Source organism: Mirounga angustirostris, unplaced genomic scaffold (genome assembly GCF_029215605.1).
Source record: "Mirounga angustirostris isolate CCGP_5_RB_7025 unplaced genomic scaffold, mMirAng1.0.hap1 SCAF_5, whole genome shotgun sequence".
NCBI lineage: Eukaryota > Metazoa > Chordata > Mammalia > Carnivora > Phocidae > Mirounga > Mirounga angustirostris.
Genome location: NW_026991713.1, coordinates 58,994,787 through 59,022,017, shown reverse-complemented (window position 1 = coordinate 59,022,017; position 27,231 = coordinate 58,994,787). Strand labels below are relative to the sequence as shown.

Genomic DNA, 27,231 nt, shown 5'->3' with positions numbered 1-27,231 from the left:
TTTCTTTTTTTTAATTTAATTTTATTATGTTATGTTAGTCACCATACAATACATCATTAATTTTTGATGTAGTGATCCATTTCTAACCACAATCTCTTGTGCTGTGCTGAGATCCCATAACCCTGGAGGAAAATGGAATCTAGTTCCTTATCTGAAATATATAGCTCCTAGCAATATTTTCTCCCTGGCAATTCAGTTCTAATCTTTCTGTACACTGACAGTTGGCCAAAGGTAGGGCAGATGTGTGAGGGGAACTGGCTTCTTGGATATTGTAGGTATTGCCCGGAAAAGTATAACCTGATAGGTCCTGCACCCAGCCTGCCTTGGTGGGTATCTTGGCATATTCTTGTGCGAGGCTGACATCTGCTGGACAAATAACACTTGACAAAGCTTTGCATTTTAGAATAAATTAGGTTATTGGCAAAGAAACTGTAGGGACATATTCCACATTTTCTATTTTAATTTGATAAGCCTACCAGTTAATTTCCTTTTCAAATTCAGATGCTGTGGCTGAGTCTGAATGAGCTGTAGCATGAAAGCTTACCCTCAGCGCATCTTCAATATGCGAGGGTAAAGTCCTTTGATTAAAGCAGTTATTCTTCACCCTCATGGTGCACCGGAGTCAATGCGATGGACTGTTTATAAAGATGGCACAACAACCCTCCCATTCAACATGGCTTTTTGCACTGTGACCTTGCCACTCTGTTAAAATGTAGTCTGTTTTCCTTCCCTTTGAATCTCGGTTGGCCTTGTGACTTGATTTAACCAGTCATGTGGTAGGGGGCACATTATGAAACTTGCCACACATCCGTAAAAGGAAGCATTGCAATTTCAGTTTTTGCTGAACATCCACATAAGACAAGCCAGACTGCCAAGGAATGACAACACACGGAGAGGGCGCCCCCTGCCGCTCATCACCAATGTTCCAGACATGCGGGGGAGTCTATTTTTGACCTTTCAGTCCAGGTCAGTCAAATAGCCAAAACCAGCTGCATAAGGGAGCCCAGGTGAGACAAGCAGAAGAACCTTCCAGGAAACCCACAAAATAGTGACAAAAAAGAAACAACTTTTTCTTTATACCACTGCATTTTAGGTGGCTTCTTATGCAGCAATATGAAAGTTTTAAGAGAAGACGAAACAATGATGCCCAAGTCCAAACCTTAGAGATTTGTATTTAAGTCTATTGATTGGAGTCCAGAAAAGAGCAATTCAAAAAAATCTTGTAGGATTGAGAATCACTGATCTAAATATTTTATGCCCATGATTACCTTTTCTAAAATCAGCACCAGCTGCAGCAACATCCATTATTATTCTAATATGTTTTATTACCTTCACACACTCCCTGTAAGGTGTTGAAACTCTACATCTCCTATTATGTAGGATAAAATTAAAGTCAAGTGAATTTTGCAAAATCATGGAATTAGTATAGTGTAGGTCATTTGACTCCATATCCTAAACTTTTCCCAAATATATATATATATATATATATATATATATATATATATATATATTCAATATATTATATTGCTGCCTTCTGATATTTACCTCTTTTGTGAGTGACTACTGTATACATATAATTTATATTCCTGGAGATGAAAGTAATGAGCAAGAGAGAAAGAAGAGTGATTAGGGCCCTAAAATCACAGAGAATTAAAATTAAAAGAGCTAGAAGTGTAAAGATTTTGTGATGCTGGATAATTAACACTGCAAATTTAGAGTATTGACTCAAAATAAGTATTGGGCCGGGAAGTGCAATAAACTTAAGACGTTCAAAACAGAGGGAACTCTAAGTAAGACTCATTGACTTGATTCAAGAAGGATATCAATTTCTACTATCTTATAATATTTATTTATTTATTTATTTATTTATTTATTTATTTATTTATTCATTCCTGATGCCATCTTCTCTGTGGTACTAGGGGATAGGTGGTAAAAAGTATAGGAGCCTCATTTATACTCGGTTTAAATAACAGATCTTTAGCCAAAACATTCAAAGGTATAAGGGATACCTCTGATACAGTTAATGCTCAAAACTCATATTGAAAGGAAAGACATTTCAGCTGCAGTAACCACCTATGTGAGTTCCCTTGTCAGAGAAGGAGAGCTATGGATGTCAGGTCCTCACTGCAGGAAGGAACTCAGAGCCTAAGGGAGCATGGCTGTGAGATACCTGGAGTCTTCCCCATGTGGTGATGTTGGCGGATTAGAATGTAGTTATGAGCAGGAGCCGGGATGAAGCTCTTTATGGTTGGTTCTCATCTGTTAAAACAACTATAGCAGTGCACTTCTCAAATTTCAACATGCAAACAAATCACCTTAGGATCTTGATAAAATTGTGATACCTTAAATCTGAGGTGGGGTCTGAGATTCCACATTCCTAACAAAATCCCAAGTGATGCTAATGCTGCTGGCCTGCAGACTACAGTTTGAATAGTAAGGTTATACATTTCTAGAACCCTAGAACAGTTCTCAGATGGTTGCCAGACCAGCAGCATCAGCATCACTTGGGAATTTGTTAGAAATGCAGCTTCTTGGGCCCTGCCCAGAGCTTCTCAATCAGAAACTCTGGGATTTGGGGCCCAGATATTTGCATTTTAGCAAGCCCTCCAGGTGAGGCTAAAGTCTGAGAACCACTGATCTAGAGAAGTATCTAACCAGCCATAATAGAATCATCTGAGGAGCTTAAAAACAACAACAAAAAATCAGGCACTGATTTCCATGCCATATCAATGAAATCAGAATCACAAGATGTGAGACCCTTTGTTGTGGGTATTTAAAAAAAAAATCTTCCTGGGTAACTATAACATGTAGCCAGGTTTGAGACTCACTGCCTGAGGGAGGGCAGGAGGGAGAGAGAAAGAAAGGAGAGAGAGAGACCCACTTACTTCTCCAGTCTTTGCCAGCAAAAGTCTGATACAGGTGGGGGTGTCTGGGACTGTTGGGCCAGCAGCTCTCTTCCTCCTCACTGTGGCTTTGCACCTGTAACCAAGATCCCAGCAGAACTCAGAGCCAGTGCATAGAGGTGTTGGATGGCAGGTAGCCGTAGGGGAAAGAGGCTGAGTGTACTTGAGAGACTCGGCTTCTTCTCTTGTGGCAGGAATGCGGTAGTGAGGAAGGCAGGAGTTGAGGTGCAGCTGCTATGTCCAATGAGAGGTGACATATATGCGAACAATATTGCAAATCATCACAGGTTCTCCTGTGGCAAGGATCTGAGAGCTTTCCCAAGGGAGCTCAGCACTTGATCCTAGTATTGTCACTAGTCCCAGGCAAGAGGAGTCTTGAGTTCTTGAGAGTGCACAGGATGAAGAGTTGGTGGACCGACAGGACGTGTCCACCTGGATCCTGCACTACTCCTTCTAGAACATGCTCTGGTTACATAGGATACCCGAATATGCTGCTCAGATGCCCTCCAAGTCTGCTTCAGGGAATTGCACTGGTTTTGCCTGGTGTCTGTTGTCTTAAAGGGTCAACCTCTCTACTAGTGTATGCAGCCCCAGGCATGAGTGATGACCAGTAGGTGGCTATTTTTGTGGGTAGAGGGTGTGTGGCTTTTGGATATGCAGGCTGGGTGCTCACACATCTATGTGCAATGTCCCTAATGGTTTAGGACAGATCTGGGCATGGGAAGAGAAGGCGCTAGGCCAGAGCTGGGGAGTGGCTCTGCCTACACTGCCATGTTCTAGCACAGAAGTGCTAAGAATCTGAGAATATTAACTTTGAACCTGGACTTCCACGTCTTTATGGTTATATATTTATTAAGGTAGAAGAGAGCATATTTTATTTAATAGTGTTTAGCTTAGTGTATAACCAACCTCTATTTGTACTCTGTTGCGGATTCCACAAATAATAGAGCGAGGTATGCTTGATGAGGAACTTCAGTGAAGATCAGATCAGATGAGGAATTAGAAAAGCTCTGAAAACCTGGATGATCTTAAGAAATCAAGCCCATTTATCTTTCTCCTTCTCTATTAACCTGTTCCCAAAGGTTTCTGAATGTAATTCAAGAATTGGTATATCTGGTGAGGACAGAGAGCCTGGATTCCCTTTTCTGAAAGGCAAGAATCCAGAACCTTTCTCTGCCAGCCTCTCTCTTGCCCCCAACCCTCTCACCTCCTCCAAGTCACAAGTGTCCTACAGCTGCTGGGTTAGAGATTGGTGCAGTGCTGGTTGCTCTTGGCTCTGCTGGATGATGGACAGTTCCAATGACTTAACCGTCCTGCTCATGGGATTCCTCTGAAACAAGCTCTTTCTTGCTCTGCTCTTTCTTTTCCAGAAAGTCTCGTCCTTGGCCAAATGGACTTCCTTATTGGTGGCTTGTAGACCCCACAGCTCTCTCTTTACCTGTGCAGGGTCTGTGCTCCACTGTAGATCTGCTCCGGGCAGAGAATGCCTGCAACAGGTTGCCTCTGGTTTAGGATCCAGAGTTGGTGATGGTGCTTGCATTGGGGACAACACCTGCTGTGTTTCCTCTTTGGGGTAAAGGGCACATGGACCAGAAGAAGTGGGCAGCATTGCATCCCTGATGAGGGGCACAGGATCTTCCTCTGAGCCTGGCCTAAATCCAGGGTCTTGCTGGAAGACCAGCTTCTCTCCTCTCACTCTGTCCATCACTTCCCACACCACTTGGTCCAAACTGTTCCTTTTGGGGATATTATGGGATGGTGACAGCCGATCTCGGGGGCTTGTATACAGGCACATCTTGGAGATGGCTTTCCGGAGGCGCTCTCTGGGTGAGTGAGGTTCAGGTTCTGGAGCCAGAATCCTGATGGATGGCACATCAGTTGGGTTGTAATTCCAGAACATGTGGGATGGTGTGAACTTTTGGACAGGTGTCTTAGACACATAGGAGTAGAGACAGAAGAAGGCATCAGCAGTGACCGCCAGTGTTTGCACCTGCTTAAACCTGCCTGGGCACAAGGGTTGAAGATGGTGAATCTGGGGCGCATCAGCAAATTATCTCTTGTAAGTCTTCCTTCAATAGCCTTCCTAAGGCTCAAAATTCAGAAGGAAGATGCCATTTTCCCCACCAGTGTTTCTCCCATTTAGATTTCTCACACCCAGGACCCCCTTTCTTGATTTTCTTGACTTCTTGACTCCCATCCCGAATAGATATTTTCCTTCAGTCCAAAAATTAATTCTATATGGGATAAGAAACTTTTCTCTATCTTGGTTTCACATATCCTTTCTGCTGTCAGTATATTCTAAACAATGGCTTCGATTACTGTTTGCTTTAGATGACAAACATGACAGAAAAAAGGACAAAACCCACCTCATTTTCTTAGACAGTAACAAAACTTCAGGGTTCTAGAAGGGAGTATCAACAAATTGGAAAAATGGCAATTACTAGCCAATGGATTAGGGTACAGAAATTTTTATGTCATTTTTTTTTTTAAAGTAAACTCTATGCCCAATGTGGAGCTCGCACTCACGACTTTATCATTCAATTAGACCTTGCTTCATAAATGTGGTCACTAGTCCAGAAGCATTGGCACTGCTTGGGAACTTGTTATAAATGTAGAATCTCAGACTGTATCTCAAGCACTTTAACAATACCATTTGGTAATTCATACGGACATCCATGTTTGAAAAGCACTGTGATAAGCCATACATCTCTTAAACTGTAAGCTTCCAAAAGGCTTAAGAATCATGTTCCTCTTGTCTAGTCTGTTCTTCCAGAATTTAACACCTAGTTATGTTTATGGCACATAAAATAAAATCAATCAATTATACTCTAATTTTAGTGTTCATAAGAATCATCTAATGTTGTGAAAATATTCCAACTCAAAATCTTTGTTGCAACAGGTAGAGCTCAGGAGCGTGGTTTATCAAGCTTATCTTAAGTTGAATCTGATGCAAAGAATCTGAAATACAATCATATTGGGGGTGTAGAGAATATAATTTGAAACATATTCTAATGTATAGAATCAAATAGAGTCTTTTATGCCTCATCTAACTAGAGAAATCCTCTCATATCTTTCTTTAGTATGAAATCAGGACAACTTAAATAATTGTTTCCCTGGATGTGGTCTAAGGGTTATATATAAGAATCCCATGTGCTTGTTTAAAATAAATACTCCTGAGCCTTTCCCTCTATGGAAAAAAAACTTATGAATATGAATTTTTATAAAGTCCCTGGACAATTTAACATATCTAACTTTGAGAACTTTGAGAACATTGCCCTAAAAGGAAATGATTTTAATACAGTGGCTGTACAAAAACCAACAAACAAAAATACAGTGGCTGTAAATGGGGAACATTCTACTGTTCCAACTGAGAAATAAAAACAGGGATAAAATTTAAAGACACTATTCTCATTTGATTCAGCTAAAGGAAAGAAGGCCTAAGAAAGCAATAATGAAATGAGGTCTCTTGATGACTATTTCTTTAAGAGGGAGAAACATACATCAAAGTTCTCCATCTTCACTGAAAACAACATGCCAGGAAATAGACACAGGAGACAAGGGTGGAGTGAAACTGACTGAGAGAAAGTAGGATCTGGAGCCACTGATCCCTGTCGTGAATGGCAGAGAAGTGGAGCAGATCCATGGGAACACTCACTGGCCAGCATGAGGCAAGGGTCCTCCATCTCTATCCTCTGCACCTGGGCCTTCAGGAAAAGCTGGAAATCGATGCCTTTGGCCTGAGACGGGGTGGTGAAAAATCGGGCAGGAATCCGCGAAGTGTCCTTGTGGTCCTCTTGGCCAAAGCCCAGACTGAAGAGGACATCCTCTGCATCTTCTTGCACCTTGTCCAGAATCTCAGAGATGCTGAAAAGAGGAAGTTTGGTAAATAGGGGCAACTTTGAGTTACAGGGTCATCCAGAGTATTTAAGAAACGTGTCAGGAGACTGAGCTATCTTTCCGATCATTTCTCTACCTTCCATTCTGACTTTGAGAAAAACTTTCACTTCTTTGAACCTACATTTTCTGTCTGAAACATGGGAATGACAATCCAGCCTTGGTTTAAAAAACTGAATTAGATTCTATCACAGTACTTTATATATTTTTTAAAGATTTTATTTATTTATTTGAGAGAGAGAGAGAGCAAGTGAGAGCACGAGCCGGGGGGAGAGGTAGAGGTAGAGGGAGAAGCAGACATCCTGCTGAGCAGGGAGTGGGACACAGGGCTTGATCCCAGGACCCCGGGATCATGACCTGAGCCAGAGGTAGACATTTAACTGACTGAGCCACCCAGGTACCCCTATCGCAGTACTTTAAACATCATAACATATGAATGAAAATTTGCTATGAGAGGGATCTGAAGAATCAAAAGCATTCTAGATTTAAAGAAATCTTGTGGTTATGTTATTAACCAGTCATTTCCCACCTGCACACACTATGGTTTGGCTGGCTTTTGCCAAGGGCTTTGCAGCTTGCTCCCCAGCTTCACCTCATGGTTGTGTGGGACATCTAGGCAGAAAGTGTGTAAGAAACACAAAATTCTTTTTATTCTTACCCTGAGGGTAAAAATTAACCAGTGTAGGTATGTTCAAAACCTGATTTTGAAAGGTAGACCCCTTCATAGCACTATTTTCAGGACAGAAGCCCTGCATTACAGATCAAGTTCTCTCTGTCTCTCTCTCGGTATGGTACTCACATGTATCTACATCCAAATCTGTGTACCACCAAGCTGGGTGACATGAGAGCTCAATAACTACCCATTCCACAGAAATAAGTCATGGGGATGAGAAGTGCAAGATAGGGGATATAGTCAGTACTACTGTAATAACATTGTATGTGACAGATGGTGACTACCCGTATCGTGGTGAACACAGCATAATGTATACAATTGTGGAATCACTATGTTGTGCACTTGAAATGAATACAATTCATGAATGAATGAATACAATAGGTTTCTATATCTCCATTTGTATGTTAAGTGTATTTCAATAAAAACATGCAGATATCGAGTCTCATCTCCAGAGATTCTGACATAATTGAAGTGGGGTGTGGCCAGGGCTGTGGCTCAGTAAGGACAAATCACTACAGATAGTTAGTTACATGGCTAATAAATCCGAGGACTGGGTCTCAAATTCAAACTTTGACACCGAATTCCAAATACTTTCTATTATACCACATTAGTTTTCATCACTTTCCATCTTGTTTTAAAGTTATTTGCATGTGCCTTTTGTTCACCGTATTTGATTGTTGAGCTCCTGGGGGCAAGCACTTTGCTTCATCTTTTTCAATTCCACATAGTAATGCCTGGCCTGCATTAGGGGATACAATATTGCCCTAGTGAATTAATATTTTATTGTTTCATTCCATCAACCAATCAATACCTTCACTGATTGTTGATTGAACACTTAATTGTAAGTCCAGGGACTGTGATGATCCCCATGCTACACCTGCTGGGGTACAAGGTCACCTCTATTTTACAGAGCATCCAGCTCTGAGCAGTAGATTCCTCCACATCCCCCAGTGTTCTTGAAGCAAATATGGTCATACTTCTCCAGTATGTGAGTGTATAAAACCTTCAGTAAGATATCCCAGAAAAAAATGGACAATGGTTCTTGGTTCCATTCTCTTGGGCCTCTCCTCTTCCCCACCCTTACACCCCTGCCAAATCCAGTACCTACCTTGAGCTAGTCTTGTTGGTGCCACCAGTCATGCTGCTGGAAGCCAAGCTGCAGCCAAGATCGAGGAGCTGCCAGGGCCGGGATGGGTCTAGGAAACTCCTGCAGGGATCAGAGTTGATGTTACCCTAAGCTTGTAAGCAGTCTGCACCCTGGATCCAAGACATGTTCTGCTGGGCATACCGTCTACTGGGAAAACTCAGTCTAGGGCCTCATTCCTGGTTGGAAAATCTCACTCTCTCTTGTGACTCTTGAGCTCTTTATTTTTCATCTGTCTCTGATACCTACACCAGTTCAGTAGTTCCTGAAGAAGACATCATTCAGTCTGGGTGAACCTAACACTTACCTGGAGAAGACTTTGCCATTGGTGGCCAACAGTGTGGCTGGACAAGGAACAGAAAGGCGAAGAGAACGTTAGAAGGGAAAATGAAAATCACCTAAGCTGCCTCTCTGAATGTAACACTTCGCCCCCTTCACTCCCCTCTGCCACTACTACAGGCTAGCTGAACCCCATGAACTCTGTTCTTTGTGGGAGTATCTAAAGTTCATCAAACATAGACCAGGACAGGGGGGCAGATATGGCAGGGAGCAAGGGGTCCTGAGCCTCTGAACTTATACACCATGACTGGTGTTGAGGCAAGAGTTTCTCTGTCCCGAGGAAGAGAACATCATTCAGCCCTCTAGGCTAGTGTTCCTGCCCCACTGCTTGAGTCTCCACAGGACCCAGGAGACATTGTTAGGTTTCTATATCTCCATCCTTTATTCAAGGTCTTCTCTCCTTCAGTGTGGTCTCCTGCTTACACCCAGTGTTCAGGCTGCTTTGGGTTTCCTATACAGACAAGAGCTTCAAAGATGTCTGGGCAACCAGTGTTACGGTGATTTTATGTGTTGTCTTTCCAGGGGATAAATGAGAGCCCTAATAATGGACTGGTGGATGTCATGTCAGGCTGGTGAGGAAGTATTTCTGGGCACACGAAGCTTTAAGAGCTTTACATTAGATCATAACGAGACTGCTCTTTCCCTACTGGTAAGACCTCAGGTTGCTTCTTTCTACAGTTTCTCCCTTTCATTCTACCCTTAATTTATCTCCTGTTTAGCCTCTTCCTTGATTCCAATGTCAGAAAGCTGTGCCACTTACCCTCTGCTCCTAGGGTCAAGTCATCTTCAAAGCTGGTTCCATGGCTGAGGCACCCTGTCAAATAAGGCAAAGGTCACAGAGAATAGGCTTGTGCTCACACACACACACACACACACACACACACACACCCCTGTATATATGAACATTTATAACCACGTAATCACGTCAGACATCACATTTGCAGAACTTCCCCCAGCTCTACATGTACTACCTCAGAAATCACATTCATATTTTGATTTAGAAAGACATAATCACTTGTAATTAACCTGTCCCCTATATCATATAGTCGTGGACACAATCCTCTGTCAGATAGTGAGCACATTGGGGTGTGTACTCACACACATCTTATAAAGCTCTTTTCCCATAGCAGTGGTTGTTAGCTGAGCAACCACTAACAGAAGATAGTCTTTAAGCGTTAGTCAGCCTGTCAGCTCTGAGGCAATGTTTACTCCATCTTCTGGATCTCCTGGACTGCCTTGTGACCACCAATAGGTGTTTTGCAGACAGTGAAAAGGCAGTCAACATTCTTATGCCTGCATATGCACGTGCGTGTACATAAACACACACACACAGAGCCATGTCACTATCCAGGTAGAAGAACAACAGAAGAAAGGACAGAGCTGTACTCACCATTGTAGCTTGACTGTCCTGTTTCCTCAAAAAACCCTTCTTCAGAGTATCTGAGGACCAAAAATAATCTTACAGGTGGGAAACAATTATATTTTCCAAGGGGCTTTTTCCTCAGATGTGTCCCACAAGTTCACACAATTTTCCAATGAGATTCAGCAGGATTTCATTGCTTCTAGGTTGAAGCAAACTAAGAGTAGTTCCTTGACAAGTTCACCAAAGTAGCCAGGGGAAGTGGGACTGGAGAGCATGGGATTTTGTGCTGCTCCGTACCATGTTTTTCGCACACGTGTACGCACCGAAGAGTGGGCTGCCATTGTACTGACCACACTGTCCACAGTCAGCTTGGCGAGCAACAAGTCTACAGGTGCTTGGTAAAATTGGAAAGACAGAATATAGAAACAAAACCAGAGAAATACATTTATATAAGCAGGGGCTTGGGGCCATCACAGATACAAATACTGATATTTTTCAACTTTTAGGAGGTCAGCTTAGCTCCCCACACCTTCTTCCTTTTCTCTGAGCAGGTTCTTGCTGATGATCATATCTCTCAGGAAGCAGCAGAAACGGCATCTTGGTTCCAGATTGTAATTTTACATTTTAAGATAGGGTCTTATCAAACTTTTACCATCTCCACAAGAGGAATAGACCGAAATCAGCATACAGGGTGGCAAGAAACAACTCAGTTTTACAAACAAGGAAAAATTCTGTGTCTAAAGAAGGTGAGTAAAGCAGTCTATGGAAAGTGGTGAACTGGAACCACAGCTCCTGGCTTGCATTCCTGCTTCCTGGCTGCTGTTCTGTTCTCAAATATTACACAGGGGACTTGGATGCCTCGCTATGATCATTATCTAAGTCTGCTTCAAGGACTAATGTGTTATGGGTTTTATAGAGTTCATTTTCCTGAAAGTTTTTAAAAGGGAAGTTGCACATGATGCTTTGAATGTAATCTCCGTATGTAATCACTCAATGAAATGTTTAATAATAGCAATGGGTTTACTAATTGAACATCTGTAGATCAAGCTGTGTTTAAATTTTACAAGATAAATCACTGCATGTGTAGACATCTTCTATTGATGCTTTCCTTTCAGTAGTGAAAAATCAACCATGTTTTCCAAAATCTGCATTTTTATGTCTTCGTGAAAAAAAAAAACTGTACATCAAGGTACATTATAAAACGTGAAACAATATTCACGCTAACTAAGAATGGGTAACTCTAATAATATAACTAGAACTACAAATGTGGCTGCTTTTCCTAACATAATTACATAAAAATGTATTTTAAGATAATATCACAAACATAAATGTTAGTCTATAGACCATTACAAATATCAGTAGAAATTTATATTTACTGTTACTCCAAAAAAACCACCGTAACTTACATAGTCAACTATTAGAATACTGAGATTTACTCTTGTATTTAACACTTGGCTGCAGCTACACATTAATGCAAGGGCCAAAGCTGACTGTTATTGTAACTACAACTAAAACACACTAGTATTCCACTGTCTGCACTCAATGGAAATGTCTGTATTTGTTCACCAAAAGAAATAATATTCATAATAACCCAGAACTGGGGGACACCAAATCTCTGTTGTAAAATGGATAAATTATATGATAAATAAACAATTTACTGCTTCACAACAATAAAAAAAAATGACTTGTCACTGCATGCAAAAACATGGACGAACATCACAAACATAATGCTGAGTAAAAGAAACAGACATAAAACACTACATATTGAAAGAGGTACTAACTTCCAGTTATAAAATACATAAGTCATGGGGATGAAAAGTACAGCATTGGTACTTTAGTCAATAATATTGTAAAAACTTGGTGTGGTAACAGATAGTGACTACACCCATCATGGTGAGCATTTCATAATGTATACAATTGTTGAATCACTATGTTGTACATCTGAAACTAATGAAATATTGTAGTCAAGTATACTTCAATAAAAATTAAAATAAAAAAATACAACAGCACATATTGTATGATTCCATTTATAGCAAGTTTAAAAAGTGCAAAATTTTTCTATGATGTTATAAGTCAGGTTACTGGTTACCCTTGGAAGCAGGGTAGTGAATGGAAGAAGACCTTCCAGAAGGAGACTTCTGGAATGCTGGTAATGTTCTGCTTCAAGTTTCATGGGCGTATGTATTCTCTTTGAGAAAATTCATGGGGCTTTGTTTATTTTTCAGTAAGTATTTTATCTTTCAGTATAACTTACATGGCTATTATTTTAACAGCTTTGTTGAGGCATAACATACAAAGAAGTGTACATATTGAACGTATACCATGTTAAGAGATTGGATATATGCAAACACCCATGGTATCATTACCAGTTAAGGTAACAGACATATCCAACATCTCCCAGAATCTCCTTGCTTCTCTTTGACTTTTTTTTTTCTTGAGGTAAAAACATTTAACATGAGAGCTACCCTCAACCAATTTTGAAGTGCACAATACTGCACTGTTAACCACAGGTACCATGTTGTACAGATCTCTAGAACCCACTCACCCAGCATAGCTGAAACTCCTCAGAGTCCTCAACTCCTGTTGAGTTGTACTACAGTTGTATTAAAAAGAAAAATGCTATTGATACATACGTTATACTTCAATAAAATTTACATTAAAAAAATACCACTGATAGGGGCACCTGGGTGATTCAGTCGGTTAAGCGTCTGACTCTTGATTTCGGCTCAGGGCATGATCTAAGGGTCGTGAGACTGAGCCCCGCTTCCAGCTCTGTGCTCAGCGAGGGATTTGCTTGAGATTCTGCCTCTCCCTCAGCCCCTCCCCCCGCCCATGCTCTCCCTCTCTCTCAAATAAATAAATCTTTAAAAAAATAAAAGAAAGCTTCCTTCTGAAATTAAAAAAAAAAACCTCTCATAAAATTTCTGGTTTGTCCAAACAAAACTCAGTACCATTCACTAGATACAAATTTTGTTGGGTGTTCTTCCTACATTTCTCTTCTCTAGTTGTGCCCTAGCAGGCAGATACGTATTCTTTGAGGACCAGCCCAGGATGAGCCTTGGTACAGTAGGCTGTGTGTGTGGAATCTACCACAGAAGTATGGACATGCGCCTGGATCTACTGATCGAACTGAAGTTGATTTAAAACTTCATAGCCATTGCCCAAGTCCCAGGCCTCTCATAGGTTATTGCTTAGGACATAAAATTGATGGCTAGGGACTAGATCTATAGCTGCTCCTCCCTCTCTGTCTTCCACTGAAAGATCCCTTAGCATCATTTCAAGTCTGAAATAGAAGAGCCAAGGTACCACTCCTCCTGTATACCCAATTCATAAACAAAAGTAGGAAGGAGGATCAGATTGTGAGAAGGATGTGACTATTTTTAGGTTCTTCCAGCAATTTCCATAGGTTTTGCCTGCAGAGATTTAAGCTAAGGTCCACACAGAAGATTTTGGGGCTCCTAACCCTACCTCCAATGATTCACAAGCAACACATTCATGTCCTAGAACCTCCCCTGAGAGCCTTAAGAGGAAGAAGCAAAAGGACAGGTAAAGATATACATGATCTTGACCTGCAGCAGAATGGTCTGCCACTAGATTCAATACACTGAGAGACACTGACTCTCAATCACCCAGGAAGTTGGTGGGCTTTCTTGGAGAGCTTGTCAGAAAACAAAACCGTCTTGCTACCGGAGGATGTCTGTTTGGCATTGGAAAGAAAATGGGAACTATACAGTCTTGAAGTAGAATTTGAAAAGTGCTTCCCAGGCACCTGTCAACAGAGTGGACAGATGTCCAGTGAATGTAGGTTCCTTGTTCATCTTCCTTCCTCTGTGGCCTTGACAGCCTAAGAACTGAACACTGTGTGACTCAGAATGGCATATCTGGAATGCCTTTCCCCCCTCTTCTTCATCGTCTATTATCACAATCCACTGTTCTCTCGCTACCATCAACCATCATCAGCCTTTAATTTTTCTAATTTTCCCATATAACTAAAAAGCATTACATATATAATAGGGAGGATTAGAAAATAGAGAAAATGGAAACTATTTTATGAACCTAAATTCCCCCTGCAGAGACAAATGTGTGTTAAGAGACTTTCCTGTGCGCTTTTCAAAGTGTAAATATTAACATTTTTTCAACACATAGAAAGGGAAAGAAAATGTGATAGACACCCTTGCACTTGCCACCCTGTTTTCACACATGTAAATGTTTTGTCATGTTCATTTCTGATCTCTGTTAATAAAAATATAAATATAATATTAAAAATATAACTAAAGTTTCATTTTACTCCCATTCCTTCCTACTTTTTTCCTTCCCAGAGATAATCACTATCATAGAGTTGGTGTGTATCACTTCTGGACATACTTTTCTGAGAAACAACGAGATTTAGACAGATAGATCCTAAGTCTATAGGCAGAACTATTTTAAAGTAGCACAAAGCCTCTCCTTTATAAACCTCACTGCTCACGTTTTACTACAGGGCAGAGAACACTTGCGCACATGTTATCTCATTTAAATCTCACAAGAAACTTTGAAACATTATTATTCTAGTCTCCACCTTTTGGCGAGGAGTCTGAGATAGAAGGAGTTTTGGTTTTTTTCTGACAAGTGCTTACATGGATAGTTAGCACAAGGGTAGGCTCAACTCTTTGAGCCTTTTGACTCACCAGACCACTTTTTCAGCACAAGTTTTGGGTTTATCTCTGTGGAATATAGGTGGGGAAAGGTAATCTCTGGAGTTTACAATCTTATATTCCTGTGAATTTATTCTTTTCAGCTAGAATGTAGTATGTTTGAAGTCAAGGAGCATATTTTAAACTCCTTGGCCCCCTTCTAAGCCATTTAGACAATCAGACATCAGCAAATGCGCTGTCAACAATTAGTGATGTATACTGACTCAAGAGTAGTTAATGACATAAAGACATTAGCTGACTGGTTCTCCTGTAGATACCAGGTGAGGCATTCCAAATCCTAGGACAGTTGTGACACACCAAAATGTGCAAACATTTCTATTACCACCATCCCTTCCCTTCCTGAACTTTGAGGACCCTTCACGGACTGTGAAGTCAATGAATTGTGAACCAGGTCAGGACAATAAGGGCAGTATGTTTTGCAAACCCACAAAAACACAGAATAAATCCTTCCTGGCATTACCTTCTGGGGCAGAGTTGAAATAAACAGCCCTAGATCATTCAGTGCTATTTATTTCCTACCAAATAAGCAAGGATGGCGTTAATGGATGAGTTCAGATTAAAGGCTATATAAAGTTTGGAACATTCCTGGAGGGGAAAGAAGGAGCAGGCAGGAGTTATAAATTCTCAGAATTATCACACAAATGATCAGGCTTAAATAGGGCACAGAAGCTTTCCCTCTGTGTCTGGGTAGACTGAGCCTAAAATGGTACTGATGAGGTGTGGGGCCTCCTATTTTAGTGTTTCTGAGGAGGGAGATACTGCATTTTGCCTTCAAGTACCTGCTCCCGTTCTTCACTGCTTTGAATAACTGGGCTAAACCTTTAGCCCATCATCCTGTGTTCTGTAGTAGAAATAAACACAGTGATGAATTCCTGTGATCATAAGAACAATGAGGTGTCTAACTCCTCTTTTGTTACACAGTGTAAGACTCCAGTCTGAAGGAGAAGCGAAAGAATAGGGATCTGCAACTCAGCCCAGACAGTCCCCAGAGCTGCGCATTTCCGTCATTCTGGGCTTTCGACCGCATCCAGACTGGATTTCCAGACCCCCACCCTAATTTCGTCTCAGCCCAGAGTAAACTTCATTTACAGCCCAGGCCCAGTTACAGGTAACACTCACCCCAAACCCTTATAATCTGCCCCTGCCACCCCCCACCATTTCAACCTCACTTCTAATCGTTAGGCCCAAATCAAACCCGTTTCCCCGTCTCTGAGTTCCCAAGAGTCAGTGCCTGCAAGCGTATCCACACATCTGCCACATTCATTGCCAGGGCCTTCCAGCACTTACCCGCAATCCTGCAGCCAGTCTTCAATCTTGTTGACTGGATTCCCTGGAAATGTCAGAGGTCAGAGCACCATGAGAGCTGAAGGAGGTCAGACTTCCTCCCTGCAACCCACCTCCTTCCGCAAGTGTATCCTTATGTGAGACACGTCCTAAGACTTTTCCCCCCATAAAACTTTTCTTTAAGATAGGAGAGGAATACACCCATGTATAAAAATAGTGACTGCTGCTTCTCTCTCTGCCTGCCGCCCCCTTCCTCCCAGAACCTGGAAAATGCCCAGGATCACAGGCCCACTGCTCCCTTTTCCCCAAGGTTTGGGAACAGGGGTGGATCTTTCTCCTTAAAATAAAATAAAAAATAAATAAAAAGAAAAAAAAAACAACAACAAAATCACAATCTTGGGTTCGTGCTTTTGTTTTTTGCCAGATAAGCAACAATGGGTTTATTTATATGAGGGTTTTCTTGTTTTTGCTTTGTTTTTGTTTTTGTTTTCTTTAACTTTTATGTTTGTAGTCTCATTCGAACCTCAAAGAAACTCTGAGAGGCAAGGAGGAAAAGTATTACTATGACTTCAGGTACCACCACTTCCATTAGACAAATATGGGGTAAGTGACTTGCCAAAGGTCACACCACTTGCTAGCAGCAGAGTTGCAGCCAGAGTCCAGGTATCCGAACTGAGCATCACTTTGTTGCCTAAACAAAATAAAAACACCCCAAAGCATTCAAGAGAAACATGACCTCAGGCCCTTATAGACAGCTTCTTGGGATGATGCAAAAATGTGCTTTATTTTTCCTAATCTTATGCCTCTCTCTCTCTCTCCCATAATTTATATTTTTTATTACTTTACTCTTCTTCCTTTAAATGCATTGAACCCATCAAAATGAGCCTCCCTGAAGGCCCAGCCTCAACAAGGGACCCGCTGCAGACACTCTGCAGACCTGTGGCTGCTGGTACCTTTCCCCCGTGCAAGGCTGTCTGCTGTCTAACTGCCTCTTACCTTCCTGGAAAACATCATCCAGGCTGGCAGGCTCAGGATCTGAGACATCTTGCAGGGCAGCCGCGGCCTCCTCCTCCAGGACCTGGGTCTGCCAGTGGCGGCTCTGCCGGAGCCAGGCCCGCCGCTTCTCCCAGGATGTGGGGCTCAGCACAGAGCCCTCCATGGCCCCAGCTCAGACTTCAGGGTCTCCCGGCACAGGAATGCTGCTCTGAGAGCTGAAATACAGCGATAACTCCTCCATCCTCTGTTCAGAAACTACCCCAGGACTGCCCCAACATCTTCCCAGCTCTGAATGAAGGAGCATGACCCCTCTGCCCATTCAGGAAGGGGGGGGGGAGTTGTCCAGTCCTTCCTCTGTCTCCCCCTACCCCTGCACCCCTTCCCCCCAATGCTCTGACAGATACCAGGGCAAGTGTTTCAAATCAGCGAATCTTGGAACTTCAAACATCTTATGACTTAAGGGACATTGAGAAAGTTCTTCTAACTTAAAGAATTGCTACTTCTCACAACAACTGGCATATTGCCTTAGAAAACAGCTTTCTTTAATCCTTAAGAATGTTGGGCACCTGGGTGGCTCAGTCGGTTAAGCGACTGCCTTCGGCTCAGGTCATGATCCTGGAGTCCCGGGATCGAGTCCCGCATCGGGCTCCCTGCTCGGCAGGGAGTCTGCTTCTCCCTCTGACCCTCCTCCCTCTCATGCTCTCTGTCTCTCATTCTCTCTGTCTCAAATAAATAAATAAAAAAATCTTAAAAAAAAAAATCCTTAAGAATGTTGTCTCTCAGACTCTCCCACTATAATTAGAATATCTTTAAATCAGCAATTGATAAAATTCACTCAGTTTGTTCTTCATAAAGATACATGAAGAATTCCCAGATCTCAAATTTTAGACAACTTCTCCAAGGTGCCACAGCCAGGATGTCACTCCAACTACTGTCATTCTGAGTCTGTTGTTTGTTTTGTTTTGTTTCCTGTTTTATATATCAGGGGTCCACGTAAGATTTCTCTTGGGAAAAAAAAATCCCATAATACAAACAACAGGGAGACGTTGCCTTACTCAATGAACAGTCGTGACCCTCAGGGTCATTCCTTTTTAATTTGTCAACGTGGGTTTCTCCATAGCTAGGAGTTAGCTCCTCAGTTCATTGATGCCATGTATATTTCATTTAACACTGTCTGCTCAACATCTCTGTGTTCTTCCAAAAGATACGTTCTGATGGCACTAGCCATTTATTCAAAGAGGAAGAAAGAGGGGAAGAAAATCTCAGTTGTCCGACTAGGACTTAAAAAGCCTTGAGGCTAATGTACATTCATTGGCTGATGCTCCATCCTCCTGCCTCTCCCTTGCCTGCCACACTCAGCCTGCTACAGTGGACACGGAGGAGCCTGACCAGTGCTCTTCAGTGGCTCATCTCTCTGCTCCCCGGAGCTGCCGTCAACAGCTCCATTCTCATAGCTGTGCTCTTAATTGTTGCAGTAAGGCAAAGCAAGAGGAAAAAAAATAAGAAGAGTGCCAGTTTCCAGAGACTTCTATTCTTTAAAGACTTCAACACAAAATCATTAGGGAGGCGTGGAACCATGGAGGCCCTAAAATAGCTGTTTTTTGAAAGGACCATCCTGAACCTAAAGTGCCTTCCTAGGGCAATAAAATTGTTTTGGATGCCTCTGCTTGCTAGAGACAAAACATATCCAGAGAAGAATGATACATCTAAATTCTTTCACTTCGGGTCCAGCCCACCACCCAGTCTTCTCCAAGGAGAGAGGTTGTTAACCCTGAGCACCTGGCTCTTTGTCCACTGCCTGGGCCTTTTAAGGGCAATTAAATGAATAAATTCAGCTAGTGACACAGGGAAACCACAAAGGGGGGACTCAGAGAAAACTTGCCCTTCAGTCAGAGCTCTTGCGAGGTGATAAAAGAGGATGAAACTGCCACTAGAAAGAACTTAGGAAATCTAAAAAGCCTTGGTCAGGGTTTATTTACCTAGTTCTACACCTTCAAAATATTGAGTAGGTTGGTGTCAGTTGGTCCAGAAAAGAAAATGTCAAAGGCTGACTTGCCTACTTGCCTACGGTCTTTAATTCCCAGAGTAAATGGACCTCATCTAAATCATAAGAACTCTTCAGCTCACAAAGAAGGACTTTTTTGGTAATGAGGGGAATTTAAAAGGAAGGCAGGAGGGCAGGAAGAAAGGAGGGAAGGAAGAAGGGAAGGGGGAAGATGAAAGGGGGAATGAAGGAAGAAAGGAAGGAGGGCAGGAAGGAAGGAAAGAAAGAAAGGAGGAAGGATGGAAAGAAGGAAGATGTGACTCCCGCTCTTTACTCTGCCACTTGCTAGTGGTATAACCTTGGAAAATTCAATCCCTTTCTCTGGTCTCAGTTTCTCAACTGGGACATTATGCCCTAAAATTTGATGCTTCTGGTATTTTAATGTGCCGTTTTATAGCTGAACCCCCATAATGCTTAGTGCAGTTCCAGAATCTCGCTAATTGAGATGCTAGATAGAGACCTCTACTTGGGTTTCGACATCCTCTGTGATATGAATCTATTCTACATTCGTCCTACATCTTTGAAAATACGTTGCATGCATATAGGCTAATTTCCCCTTTGCCCCCTGAAAATGCTTATCTCCTTTTAAATCTTATGCTTTTCTCATGTTCTTTTCCCTCTCCATCTTCCTGTCCCTCAGCCTTTGACACACTGCACTTTTCAAAGCCCAGCTCTTAGCAAACCTTCTTCATGAAGTCAAAGAAAAGATGCAAGGCACATCTAAGCTAATCTCAAACGTGGCAGACTGGACGTGGGCCCAGGGAATTGAACAAGTTCATTTCCCCCTGATCTCTGCCACAGAGACCTGTTCATGGCGTTATATGGGAACAAGATGAACACAGTGATATTATGAGGGAGGGAGGAATAGAACTGTCTGGTTAGAGATCGCAGGAGAAAGCTATGTTGCTGAGAGATAAGAAACTGGGTATTCTTTGTGGGAATCTGGAGGAAGCGGCAAATGATATCAGGTAAGCCCATCAGCGGTGACAGCTTTAAAAAGAATTGCAGGATGGGTGCATGCAGGATGGGTGCATGCAGATGGCACCTTTGAAGGTCTTGGGGCTCCTTGTAATAGAGAGGGGGGCCGGGACATAATTCCTTCAGATGAGTCATACAAACACGTAAACCTATATGTACAACAGAGTTGGGAGCAGCAAAAAGAGTAGTGACTAAGAATCAGAGTAGATGTGAGTTTTTTTTAAAGATTTTTAAAAAAATTATTTATTTGAGAGAGAGAGAGCACAAGAGGGGGAGTGTCACAGGGAAAAGCAGACTCCCTGCCAAGAAGGGAGCCCAACGCTGGGCTCGATCCTGGGACTCCGGATCATGACCCTGAGCAAACGCCCAAGCGACTGAGCCACCCAGGTGCCCCAGATGTGGGCATTCTTTTAACCTTTTGGTCCAATTCATTGACCTCTAACAAGTCAGTTAGGTGTCCTCCTTGGGCAGCAGTTTCATCCTCTTGAAAATGAATTGGCAGGAGTCAATGTTGTACAAATTTGCCTTCAATACCAATGCATCTGAATTTATTCTAGTTGAGTTTGAAATATCTGTATGGATAATACCTGGAAAAGAAAATGTTTTTGCATGGTTTTCCCCAGAAGCATTAGGAAATGGTCCCGTGGCCTCCGGTATTACTTCCCATTTGGCAGAGTCCCTTCCACAGCGACACTGATTTCTGAGGTGCCTGCACTTCCAACTTCCACGGACTCAGGAAAGTGTTGAGTCTTGAATGGGGGAGGCCCAGAAGGAGCCCAAAGGAGTGTGATTCTGTTAGGCATTGCTCACTGAGCTCCAGCACTGTTTGAACATTCCCGCTACTTTTCCTTTACTTTATGCAGTTTCATCCACCTCCCCCTCTATCCAGACAAATTCTGTCTACACTTTGAAGGCCTATCCAAGTCATCTCTTCTCTTCCCCATCTCTAACAACTAGCACATATACTCACACCACATGCGGCAAGAGGGAAGCTGTCACCTGTCTGGTCACCATGCCCCCTTCCTTGTAACCCCTCCCCCGAGCCCCATCTCAGGACCCAGCAGGGTACCTGCAGCAGGAGGGGCTCAGCAGATGCTGTACCTGCAGAGGAGCGAGAATCATGCCGGTGCTGAAAAATTATCCTCATTTAGTACATGTTGTGGGACAGGGGCTCCCGACTCTCCACAGGGTCTCAAATCCTAATGTATATGTATTTTTATACTTTGTAGTGAAGAGAAAAGAGGCTTGGGGCATAGTCACGCTGATCTTTTGTTGATGAAACATAGGGGTCACACTGAATTTTATAAAGCTTAAACTATCAAATCCTTTAAATTTAAAAAATATTTTTTCAGACTTTTCCATTTGAAGTTTCCACTCCTTGGTCAGAAGTTCCTTCTGGAATCTGAGAACCATCTTTCGTGATGCTGGTTTATTGTATTTAATCTATTGTATTTGATATTATATTTAATCTAACTCCTGTGAGGAAGGAAGTCCTAGGCTGCTGGTATTTTTTCCTACTAACTGCCCACCCCCCAAACCAAAAAACTCCACACTGATTCTATTGCTATTTGCCTGAATCACTCTTTAAAAGCCTTATTTTCCCTTCTGCTCTCATTTCCAGCCCTTTGTCCTTTCCTCTTTCCTACATATCTCTAGAGGTTCGCTCCCTAAATATTTCTGCACAATGTGGCCAATGTTCTGGAATCTGACTACAACAAATAGAGCAGGAGGGAATTCTCTTTGTTTTGAGGATGTTATAGTTCAAAGCAGAAATTTCAGCTGACAGGATCGAAGTTAGACAAAAGAAGATTCAGGAGTTACGAGCTTGGAAAGGAGTATCTTCTAACACAAATCATCAGCAGAAGCAGCAAGTGTAGTAGCAGGAGGAAACCTTTATGGGTCTGTCGTTATTACTGCATTGAGTACACCATATACCTCCAGTCTGTGTTCTAAGGGATGTAGTCAGAGATTCTGCATATATTAACACTGGCCAGTCAAAGGGATAGGTGCTAAAACAACTGGGATGTACAGAGTACTGTATATTTATGCATAAAACCTTCCTGTAAACTATTTCACTTAATCCTGACAATCACCTTTGAGCTAACTATTGTTATGCGAAGCTCAGGGACATATGTGACTTATCCAGGCTCATATAATTAGGCTCTTACAGTGTTGAGAATTAAACTCAGGTTGGTCTGACTCTAGTTGTATGGTCTTTCCATTAATTATAGAACAAGAAAATAGCCTAATATCTCCACCCAAGTATCAGTGGCACATATAATTTGGGATAAAAAGAAAGGAGAAACTATTTCAGTAAATTCTCCATTTCACATGCTACATAAATTCTCCACTTTATAGCCTCGTATAGAAGAGGCAGCATAAACCAAAATTAATTTACTCTTGGCTTTATGATAATCTTAGTGAAGGAAGTGTTGCTTTGTTTGGTTATTAGCATAGTTTTCCTTCCTAACTCCCAACTAGATTATGTGAAGCAATTTTGCCTTTGTCGGGCTCACAGAGCAGTTCAGCAGCAAGGGTCCAACTAGGTTCTAGTTGAGAGGAAAAGTCTGCCTGGGATTCCACATTGCTTCCAGATTTTTGTGCCATTCAGAACATTTAAGGACGGTTATAGAGCAGCACAGACCAATCAGAGTTGACAGCAGTCACAGCCCTGTAGCTGAGTCCTATAGGTATATGGCATTGAGTTTCTGGTGCCTGTCTGGGGAACCTTGTGGGAAGAGCTGGGATTGTCGGGTTGCTCATGGGCACTCAGTGAGCTGGGGGCAATTGATACTTATCATAAACTGGTATGGAAATATTTTAACCATCATTATGGGTCTACCAATTTGTACCTGCCAAATATCAGCTCTGCTTACAGGTGTCTCATGGGGATATTTTTAAGGGGTCCAGTAAGGAGGGCCAACTCTTGAGAAGGAAAACTGTAGGAAGAGCAAGGGCCTTGGGATCAGAGTTAGCCTTGTTTGGAATCACAGTTCTATCTACTTAATGCATATGTACCTTGGTAAAATCACCTTTCCCCTCTAAACCTAAGTTTCTTCATATGTAAAACAGGTAATAACACAACTTGTTGGGCTACTGGGGGCTAATATCAGATAATGGATATTAAGTCCCTGAAATATAAAGGAAGGGCTTAATAAATGATAGCAATTATTATTGTTAATTTTCCCTCAGTCTAAACCATTCACTAAAGTCAGAACACTTTCAGGAATAAGAAGGAAGAAGGAGTGAGCAGCAGGATAGAGTAGTGGATGTAAAATCCAGATGCGGAAGGAGGGACTCTGCTGTTGAGCAGAGATAAAACATAAACTGTAAGTAGTTCCTTCCTTCTTACTTTATGCCAAGAGGGATCGGAGAGATCATCTAATCCTGGTCAGTCATTTTGAAAAAGAGAAAGGGGTGGGGGTGGAAAGAGTGCAAAGAGAGAGAGGGGGAGAGGAAGAGAGAGGGGGAAGTTTATCTGAAATCACATAGACTATTAAGGTTGTAAATGGGACTGAAACTCACAAGATCTGAGCCCCAGGTCTATGCTTTTTCCTTAAATCACACTGCCTTCCTCATGCCACTCTGGTTTCCACTCTGGGCCTCCTCCCAGGAACACGTATCAGACAGACCTCTGATACTCTCTTCTGTCTGTAAGCAGGGCATGTAAACTGGCACTGAGAGTGAAAACAAGCGTGGGAGGAGAGAAAAAGGAAACAGAGTTTCCATGATGGGGCCCATAAGACCTTTTGCATCTTATCCGCATTTACAGCCAAGATAGGCACGTATCACCGCCATTGCAAAGGGCTGTGGGAAATCCCAGGACAGCCATTTCTCTGTAGATAGGACAACCTCCACCTCAAGCCAGGTTGGCTGCACCCTGTTCAGCACACACCCCCAACCTGTGATATGCTCTCACATTCCTTCACAGACAGGAAATACATTCCTAATTTCTAGTTCTCTTCTATATCACTGCAGTTGAGAAGACCTTCAGAACGAAAATTCCCCTGAGTATAGCATTTGAGCATTCTGAGCCTCCTATGGTCTAAAGTAGCAGGTCAGTCTATTTCAGGGAAAAAGGGGGATGTTATTTGATAAATAATATGAAGAAAAATTCCAATGAATGAATGTAACTAGTTTACCCTCCTCTCTTACCCTCTTTCTCCCATAAATAATTTCAGCTGAGTAAATACTGAAAGAAGACCATCTAAAACCTCTTTTGTTCTCCATCCTTCTCTTCTCTATGCCCACTTCCACATTTGAATGAGTTTTATGGAAGGCTCGTAAAGTTCCATGGGAAACATTAAAGTTATACATTTGGAAAAGGGTAATCCTGTGCTCTCAGTGTTGGGAGACACTAAATTTTTTCACCTGAAAGGGATACAAAGACAGCAGGATGAAGAAACATCCGTTTACCTGCCCTGGTTTGCAGATGGCTTGGTCTGGAGACAGGAGTGAGGGTGAGTGGATTTCTTAGTTCGGTGAATCCAAGTCTTCAATTCTTCAGTCCTGTTTGCATGGGAATGCAACTCTTTCCCTCAGGTGCTCATTTTAATTCTCCCCTCTTTTTCTTTCACAATGGTCTACACCCTTTCTTATTAGAATCTGGGTTTAGGCCTTTCTGCATTGGGCTTGGGTGTGGGTAGGGTACAAAGTACCGTGGGTACTGGAATACCCACTTTGGTTTTGTCCTTTAGGTGGAAAGCAGAAGAGTTGCGAGTTATCAAGTGGCCATTAAGTGTCTGATCTTTTTCCCTTACTGGAGCCCAGGGTGGACCCATGAGTCATGATCTAAGCTGGGACCAAACTTCCTCTCCAAAACTCCATTAGAATACGAGTCATTCTCTATTAGAAACCCTGAACTAAAAATGAGTGTGTTGATTCCCAGGGCCACTATGTGATGCTTAATCCCAGGGCTCCATCCCCCTTTCGGGGACCAGGGGAAGTTATGAGAAACAGTATTAGTAGGGCTGTGAAGAGTTTCTAAACTCCCCGGGGTGCCCGTGAATAAGAACTCTTTTGTTAGATGTCCTTCAATCCCTCTTGTTGTATCATCTGCTTGTTATCTCTGATAATATTCTAGTAGAGAGAGATAATAAACCCGGCCTATACTCCTCCTAGTAATGCTTCCTGTTACAGGAGAATCACACCAGGTTTTTAGCTCCAATCACTCAAGCCTAACAACTGTTAATCTGCAGCTTGGACACACAAGCTGAAAGCCTCCAGTCTCCAACCTGATAACCTCAGCACCTGCCACATACTGTCTAAAAAGTCCCCTTGCCCAGACAGGCAGCCATTTGTGATAGAGTCACTAGTACTTATAAATCTTCATGATCTTATCAAACCATTTCTGGGGGGCTCTTTTATCTTGTTGCTGTTCTGTGTCAGACACCCGCCTCTTCTCCACCCACTGGAAAGCTCAGCAGCACAGCAGGGGCCTGGGAAAACCCCAGTGTGGAGGATCTTTCCCCTCCTCTACCTTCCCCAAAGGTCATGTAGGTGGTGACATGCTCAGCTCGGCTGCCACTAAGACAAGGGATGTTGGAGGGGCACAGACGCTCCCCCACCTGCGATGATGTAAGTCATTAAGTGGTCACCGTATCCCTATAGCCATCTCTGAGATGTACAGCCTGAGAAGCAATCCCCACAGGTGGTTATCCCTCTTGAGCCTTCCAGTTAAATTGGCCTGGCACTGTCCAATTGTGTGACTTCTTCCTCGTGCCTCCTCCCAACATATCTTGCTGTAGCTTATCTCCTGGCCAGCTTTCTTCTGCAGCTTTGGAGGAGAGTAGTCACACCCACACAAAACAGCACTGATTGAGGCGAAGTGTTCCCACTAGTTCACAGTTACGAGCACTAGAATGGGATCTGCCGTGAAGTGAGAAACTTCTCCTTGAGAACCTTTCAAAGTTACAGCACAAGGGAGCATAGCAAGACAGAGAGGAAGTTCCCACATGAAAAAGGTGAAACATTCCTAAATAGTAATTCACACCATCAAAAGAACCCATGTTTTGTGATCCTATATAGAGTACCTCTCCCGTAATAGGAAGAAGGAAAAAAAAAAAAAAGTAAAGGGTCCTTTTTGTTCTGAGAGGCACAGTCAGGGATTGAAGTCAGGGATGTGGGAGATTTTCTCCTGATTTTTCCCTTTTCTTGGCAACCTGATTTCACTCCTGCCTGTTTTCTCCTGTCTCCCGGCACCATCCCAAATCAGTATAGTCTTAAAATTAAGGTGAAAATTATACTCACCTGTCCACGGGTAGAGAGCAGAGTTTGAGGCATAGTGGTTAGCAAAGTGGGGCCAAGCCCTTCCCAGGTATGGGGATCTGAGTGAGGACAGTGACAAAGTATCATATTGTATGTTGTACCTTTCTCTCTGTCCTCATTAAACTGCTGTTGCCAGCTCAGAAAGGGGAAGCGGAAATGAGAACACACACACACACACACACATATGCATAGTCCCCGCCTCCTACCTCAGCCACATCCTTTGCTCTAGCTCAGGAGACTGAAGAACAAAAGATCGGCAGTCACTGAGCTCACCACTAAGGAGCCCTTCCTGTCAGAGGGCTGCCTTGGTCTTTGTAAAACAAGAGATCTTTTCCTGTTACGGGAAAGGTACAGCCCATTTAACAATGCGTGTGTAGGAGACTTCCTACCATGTTACTGGAATCTCATGACTGTGATAAAGCTTTCTGTCCCCAGGAGGAGGGGTGTCTAAAAGTTAACTCACATTTGTCTCAGAGAAAATGCTCCCAGCCCTATCACACACTTGAGACAGCTCTGAGCCAAAATGGATCAGTTTGCATAACTCTTTCACACTCTGGTAAATTCTCTAGAAGCTTGTTTTCAAATACTTCATGCCATTGTGGACAACTTCTTTCGGGGTTGACTTATTAGTCCTTTGTTTTTATGTTCAAAC

The 27,231-nt window shown here is 42.5% G+C and overlaps 1 protein-coding gene across 6 annotated transcripts; it reads right to left on the bottom strand.

Moving 5' to 3' along the window:
- TESPA1 (thymocyte expressed, positive selection associated 1) lies at nucleotides 1–26,722 on the bottom strand. Of its 6 annotated transcripts, XM_045873261.3 has the most exons (11): nucleotides 26,562–26,722; nucleotides 24,729–24,821; nucleotides 17,291–17,505; nucleotides 16,911–16,985; nucleotides 16,298–16,340; nucleotides 10,344–10,393; nucleotides 9,714–9,767; nucleotides 8,922–8,958; nucleotides 8,579–8,677; nucleotides 6,559–6,767; nucleotides 1–4,907 (listed from the first exon to the last, which is right to left on the bottom strand). In XM_045873261.3, exons 3-11 carry the CDS (start codon nucleotides 17,451–17,453, stop codon nucleotides 4,132–4,134), a joined length of 1,506 nt encoding a protein of 501 aa, XP_045729217.1. In that variant the 5' UTR covers nucleotides 17,454–17,505; nucleotides 24,729–24,821; nucleotides 26,562–26,722; the 3' UTR covers nucleotides 1–4,131. The 6 variants fall into 6 exon arrangements, with proteins under 6 accessions (XP_045729217.1, XP_045729216.1, XP_045729219.1 ...); XM_045873260.3 differs by lacking the exon at nucleotides 24,729–24,821; XM_045873263.3 differs by lacking the exons at nucleotides 16,911–16,985; nucleotides 24,729–24,821.
- Between the last annotated feature and the right edge of the window lie 509 nt (nucleotides 26,723–27,231).